Here is a 6,884-nt window from a genome sequence, read left to right as displayed (position 1 = left end):
TGCTCCCTCACACCACCAACTACGTGGCAAATACGACACCACATCTCTCCATTGTGCTAAATCTAAGAATCATTTTAATCATGATAAAAACTGAATGTCTTCCTAAGAAAAGGTTACATGATTTTCCAGTATGAATGAGTGTGTCTTGTGAGCCCTGCTCCCTCACACCACCAACTACGTGGCAAATTCGACACCATATCTCTCCATTGTGCTAAATCTAAGAATCATTTTAATCATGATAAAAACTGAATGTCTTCCTAAGAAAAGGTTACATGATTTAAAAAAAGCCATTCTCAGGATCTCGAACGCTGAGCTGAGGCCTGTCCTGAGGTCCCCCTCTTCCCCTCCAGCCCTGGCCGGGCTTTGACACCACCTCCCAGGCCCCACTGGGCTCTCATTCTGAACAAGGACAGGTCATTTTGGCCAGTTTTTTCCTGCTGCCTTTTTTTGGGTGTGTGTGCTTCATGTGTAAATCTTGTTGCCTTGTTGGTAGCAACCAGAAAAATCAAACAGTTCAGGTACAAATTCTTATACAAGGTAGTGAGTGACAGACCCACACACATGAACACAGAGCGTGTGGTGGTCACTGATGGATACAGACCGACACTGGGCACTGCAGGTCCTGAAGAGAAAGGAACACAGGTACTTAACCACGGAGACTCAGAACTCTCAGCTAGTGTGGCATGTCTGCTAGGAGGGAAAATCACTGGCTATTGCAAGAACAACCACTTTGGAAGGCAGTTAAAACAAACTACGGAAAACAAGTCTGCCACCTGGGAACTCGGCTTGGCCAGTGTGATGTGCACAAAGAAAGGGCTGGGGACTTTCCATTCTCAGCATGTTTCTTCCCCTTGTGAGTCCATTACCTTTCACAAAGAAATGTTAACTATCAAACGTGTCCATTAATTTTGCCGCTGAGGGTGAAACCATCCAGTTAGCATATACACTATCATTTGCATATCTTGGAAACCCAGTGTTAGTGCCATCGGCTCTCGTGAGTGGTACAGGACTCTCTCCAGGCCAGTTCGGGTCTGACATGCCTAAAAATGAAAACAGATAATTTGTTCTGCACTGAAGAACCAAAACTTCATGTGCAGACAGTAAGGCCTTGGCAAAACTCCCTTTGATGTTCAAACCAAACTCATGGTTTCTGTGTCAATTACGTTATTGGTTTTGTGCTCCAGGTTTCCAAAACACTATTATACTTAGGGGAAATAGCACATGCTCGTTTAGTAAATGTAACTTAACAGATGCTACCAATTTTGACTTTTCTGAGATTCAGACTCTCCAATCTGATACATACTTGTTGAACTGTTTAGCTCTTTCTCTAAGGCATCGTAAAGTATCAGCACATTGCTGTACTAAATGGCTTACTGCAGCAGAAGCATTCTATAAAACATTCTCCAACCTAAGGGAGCCTATTCGTCTGTCGTCCAAGCCTACAACGGAGGAGAGGACCTTCCAAACCAAGGGCACACGCAGGCTGGCCCCACAGCATCGGCAGCACAAATGGAGTGTCGCACTAGACCCAAAGTCAGTGAGAAATCGGTACGTCAGGAGGCATGCAAAAGGAACAATCTCGGCTTGAAAAAGGCTCAAGACACCAAGATTTCAAAACAATCACTGATGAAGTTAGGAAACAGAAAAAATCTCAAGTGTTTAATTGAAGACAAAATAAGGAGTTTTGGCAAGAACCGTATTTACTGTCCATTGCAAGACCATAGCACCACAGACTATGTTCTTTTAAAAGTGTTTGCTCCAGCTTTTAGCACTGACTTCTTAGGTGACAACCGTCCAGACGGTGGGAGTACAAAGGATGTGAAAACAGCAGTATGGGTGTGTCCTCCCAGGGCCTGCGGGGCTCCTGCTGCCTCACTGCCCCAATGGTGGACACGCAGCTGGGACTGCGGCCTCCGAGAGGTGTCCGCCCACCCAGGGGCAATCTGGGGGCCTTGGCTCTGCTCTCAATGCAGGCTGGGTGGTGTTGGCCGCTCTTCTCTAAATTAAATACATTCCCAGATTGGGTAAATTTATCCCAGTAGTTAAATAAAAGTACTGTGACTTGATTCCTACCCCAGAGATGACATATCCATCACTTTCTCAATATCCCCTGAGAGTTCTACCCTGATCCATTTCCCCTCTAACATCATAAGTTGCTGGGTGATATGGTAATTACACTTATTTTCACATCCTTTTAGAAAAACAGTTGCAAAAATGCCTGAATGTAAACTGGATGCAAAGTCAGACATTTACAAATAAAAAGGTTCAGAGCAGACTTTGGTTTCGTTCAGACCAGAAACTCTCTTAAAAAGCAGTACAGAGAGTAAAGATAGTGCAGAGGGAACAACGTTGCTAGAATCTAGTAAATGCATGTGAAATTCTACCATAGAGTTTGTTTTCAATCCATGTGGAAGGGAGGGTTCGAGGGAGGGGAGCACTATTACAGTCCACCAGGGGTGTCTCCTCTTCTGAGAGGCCATCGTCATAAAGCAGGGAGTCAGATGGAGTGGACGCAGCAAGGTCCAAGTAATCCTGGAAGAGAGAGATGGCCGGTCACCTAGGCCATGGGCCACTGCTGGACACTTCCCTAGCCCCTTGCTACTTGTGGGACAGAGGTCCTGGCCAGCACTGGGCTCCTGTGGCTCCCACCTGGCCTGGTCCTGCTCCGAGGTATTCATTGCTCCCCCTGTGTGTTTTCTATTCTGTCTTTTTCCCTAGAAGGTCACCTACCTGGGAGCAGAAATGTGCTCCCTCAGTGCCCTGTCACCAAGCCCTGGAGAGCAGCAGGTGCCACGCACCACTGGGGGGATGCCACATCCAGCCAAGCCCAGCTGCCCCAGAGAGGAGCACTGGGGAACCAGCCTGTTCACAAACCCTCAGGTGCTGGGCAAACGTGTGTAGCCACATTACTCGCACAGAAGCAACGCGTGCCAAGAAGCGGCTGCAACATGCTGCACAATTCTCAGCTTCCCTCCAAGGGAAACCTGCTATCTAGAACATTCGTCAGAGCTCAGAAATCTGAACACGTCCCTGATGTTGACTTTGCACAGGATGCTGCTACGGGCCTCAGCTCCCAAGCACGGCCATTCACACGTGCAGCTACTTCCACTGCCTGCTCCAACACATGCAGCAGGGTCCCGTGCTTTCCCAGCAGTTTCCTAGCACTGTTCTAGGAAGGCCGGCTCTCTGGGCATCAGCTATGACTTCTGCTCAGGACCACCACCCAGGGGCAAGGCTGGAATTCCCCCACTCCGGTACTGACTCTGCTCTTAACCATCATCTTCTCCAGGTCTTTGCTGATGTCGGCAAACACCGGCCTCTTGTCTGGTTCCTGCTTCCAGCACTGCAGCATCAGACGGTACCTGGTGGGAAGAGCAGATGGGTGGTTTATGACCTACAGAACAGGGCTGCTCAGGGGCGGGGAGGTAATGGGTGCACCTGCCCCTCACAAGCCCAGTGTGTCAGGGTCAGAGGAAGGCCACCAGAGCAAAGCCCGCTCACATCTCCTCACTGCAGTTGTCCGGCCTCTCCATCCGGTGGCCAGTCTTCAGAAGGTTGAAGAGCCGCTCAGGAGGAATCCCAGGGTAGGGGTTGCCCCCGAGGGTTACGATCTCCCACAGCAGGACACCAAAGGACCACCTGTGGCAAGCAAGTGAACCAGTGAGCATCTTCACCTGCCCCCTGTGGCCCCTCTGCAGAGTCCAGAAGTCCACCCCAGCAGCTGACCTATCGGCCCCCAGCACAGACAGCAAGCCAGCACTCACAGATGTCAGCCCACATCTGGCTGCAGAGACGGCCGTGGCATGCAGGTGAAGAAGGCCTGTCTGCCTGGCCCCCGTCCCCTGTGACACTGAAGTCCCTGCCCAAGCCTTTGCCATTGGAGCAGCCACAACCACAATGGGACATGCTGCTGGCACCCAAAGGAGCGAGAACCTAGGCAATGGGACTTGGGTGCCCTCTGCAATTCTTCCACCTCCTTTCTGTGTGCTTCAAAATTTTCAGAAAATCTTAGGAGAAATAAAGTTATAGAAAAATATTTAACTGTGAGGGAAAACTTACTGTGAGGTGGGAACAAAATCATATCATAAAACAGTGTGCCACGTGAGCCCACTTACGGCAATAGGGTATACACATGCACACCATGGAAAGCACTAGAAAGCTACACCTGCCAGGCCGGCAGCTATGTGGAGTGGTGTGATCCAAGTGACTTATGGTCTCTTCATTATGCTTTTCTCTGCATTTTCCAATTGTCCTACAGTCAACTCGTGCACCGAGAAAAGTGGTATTAAAAATTGCTCAATAGCTGCCTTTTCATAAGCCCACGTTACTCAAGAGACACATGTCTGTCAGCTGCAGAAAACTTTAGAAGCAGGTGTGCAGTGTTTTATAAAAGCTATCAAACCCTGTCATTTGACTTGGAAGAATGGGTTTTGGCTCCCATCTTCGAGTAGTTTAGGGTACATCAGCCTACAAGCTCATACAAGACCGCCTCCGGGTGGGCAAGAGTCACGGGTGCCCTGTCTGAGCCCAAGCCCCTGCTCTGGACCCATGGCAGGGGTCACTGCTGGGCTGAGCCTGGGTGTTGCTAAGAGGCCCAAAGACTGGGAGGAAGGTGCGGGGAGTGGCAAGGGGCAGGGATGGTTTTCAGCCACCTGCTTTGGCTCTCACACTTTTTACTGGGGCTCTCAGAACCACTGCCTGGGCCCAGCCTTTTGCCAAACAAATACATGAAGACCCCTCAGTGTGGAGGTCACTGAGGATGGCTGGTGCTGTAGACGGGCACTCGGGGCCCCCGTGTGAGCACAGATGCCTCTGATACCCCCAATCCAGGAAGGCAAACCCACACTTACACGTCACTTTGGGTGGTGTAGATATGGTCGAAAAGGGACTCAATTGCCATCCACTTGACTGGAATTCGACCCTAAAGAGAAGGTGAAGAAAGACGTTAATGTTACTTTGAGGCCCTGGGAATGCGGTGGAGGTCAGCCAAGTCTCTGGGGAGACTGCTGAGTAACCAGCTGGGGCTGCAGCCTGAGCGCACCGTGGAGTGCCCAGAGGCCCACCCACAGCCACACAGGCAAGTTTGTCACATGCCTCATCCCTAAGAAAAACCCCAAAGAGACCTAAAACCCTGGAGGAGTTCCAGGCTGCGCTGGGTGTGGCATAGCAGTGCTTCCCAGCCCACAGGCCAAGAACATGGTCCAGCAAGACCTATCCTGAAGTTCTGAGGGCAAATCTGTTTGGGAAACCAACATCCAGCATTTCCACCTTGGGGATTTCAGATGCCAACTAACACTAAAGGCTCTTTCTTCTGAGAAGTCTTCAGGGAAGAAATCTGTTCACATGCCTTGAGGCCGGCGTTTCTAACATTGTCCTGGGGCCCTTTTAGCATCTCTGAATGACTGCCCCCACCCCCCAAGCAGTGCTGGGTCTGACACAGCAAATCCTTTCCAATACAACTTGAAAAACAACTTTTCAGCAGGTAAGTCTTAAGGCACAAATCAAGTTAAAAAATGCATGCCTTGAATTTTAACATGTTTACTGTAATTTCTTTTTCTTAAAAGTATTCTTTAAGATTTATGCCCTTAATGGCACGTATCTTGGGTTTGTGTTTGTAACAGTGCTGTCTGTAGGGTCCCAGCAGCCGTGCTCGGCGGGTTGCATGGTTTTTGTGTGTAAATGCCTTGCCCTTCTCCCTGACCATGACACAAGCCCTCCCTGGAGGACAATGTGTCAACAGGAAGGCTCTGCCCACACCCTCCACAGGGCTGGGGGTGGGCAGCCCCACCACTTCCCCTTTGTCAGTTCTGAGACCTGCTGTCGCAATGGAAATCCCAGAAGACACGAAACATGGTCCTCACAGTCGATGCTACACCAATGGCTTCTCCTACTCCCTCAAGCAAAGCCGAATTGTATGAGGTTGCTTTTCTGTTTTTCCCTCTTTTGAGCAGGGTCTGCTCTGAATGCCTGGTCAGCGTGACCCTTGGGCAGCCCGTGAATTTGTCTGGCTGGGCTGGCACAGGGAGGCTGCAGGAGAGGGGCTGAGATGAGCCACAAACTGAGAGCATCAAGGTAGTTGTCATGGGAACAGGACAACGTGGGGAATAGCTGACCCCAGAAAGGCGTTGACCACCTGTTTCCTGGACTAGGAGAAAGCTCCTGTGACCCCTGAGCTGTGTCTGATCGCATCTCCAGGGGTTCCCAGGCGCCTCCCGAACTCACCCAGCCCAGGGGTCCCAGTCCCTACCCCAGGGAACCCCCACTGGTAAAGCAATTCACTTCTTTCTGCAAAGAATGACCACCAAGCTCCTGTTTATCTCATTTCGCTCTCCTCTGAGCAGAGAGCTAAGGTTCCACCACAAGGAAGCTGTGACCTTTTCTTCTATAGAAGCAAGAGGAATGACTGTGAGAAGAGGACCGTTATGCCTGCAGCATCAGGGGCCTTTGAAAGTGATGGAGATTTAAAGAAAGAAAGACACCCCGTGGGGCCTCAGGTCCCGCTCTGAAGGGGAGGGCACGGCCGGTGTGTCCTCAGGAGCAGAAGGAACAGACGTGGGAAGAGTCGTGAACCGGGCCTCCAGGGATGCAGGAGTGGGAAGGGTTTGGGGCTAGAAATTTAGTGCTCTGTAATCCACTTTACCTTTCCCTGTGGGTGCAGCTGTCACCCCCACCCCAGGAGCTTCTACCCGGCACACCCAGGGAGAGGGTACCTTGCTCCTCTTCACGTAGGAATCCTCTTCGTAAACATCTCGGGACAGCCCAAAATCCGAAATCTTCATCTTGCGCCCCTCAGCTACCAGGATGTTTCTGGCCGCCAGGTCCCGATGGACGAGCTGCCAGAAGAAAAGGGCAGGAGGGGACGCTGAGGCCGGGGGGCGCGGGGG

The 6,884-nt window shown here is 50.8% G+C and overlaps 1 protein-coding gene across 1 annotated transcript in view; it reads right to left on the bottom strand.

Annotated features, from left to right (window-relative positions):
• Nucleotides 1-1,609: 1,609 nt before the first annotated feature.
• RET (ret proto-oncogene) overlaps nucleotides 1,610-6,884 on the bottom strand; it is a gene marked incomplete at its 5' end in the record, with an annotated part of 24,779 nt that continues 19,504 nt past the window's right edge. The window contains 5 exons of the mRNA XM_008590529.1: nucleotides 1,610-2,532; nucleotides 3,263-3,362; nucleotides 3,502-3,639; nucleotides 4,851-4,921; nucleotides 6,711-6,833. Of these exons, the coding sequence (XP_008588751.1) occupies nucleotides 2,353-2,532; nucleotides 3,263-3,362; nucleotides 3,502-3,639; nucleotides 4,851-4,921; nucleotides 6,711-6,833 (612 nt within the window). The remainder of the gene's footprint in view (nucleotides 2,533-3,262; nucleotides 3,363-3,501; nucleotides 3,640-4,850; nucleotides 4,922-6,710; nucleotides 6,834-6,884) is intronic.

Source organism: Galeopterus variegatus, unplaced genomic scaffold (assembly GCF_000696425.1).
Source record: "Galeopterus variegatus unplaced genomic scaffold, G_variegatus-3.0.2 Scaffold6183, whole genome shotgun sequence".
Taxonomy (NCBI): domain Eukaryota; kingdom Metazoa; phylum Chordata; class Mammalia; order Dermoptera; family Cynocephalidae; genus Galeopterus; species Galeopterus variegatus.
Note: the sequence above shows the minus strand (reverse complement) of the source record. Positions and strands in the feature narration are given on the sequence as shown.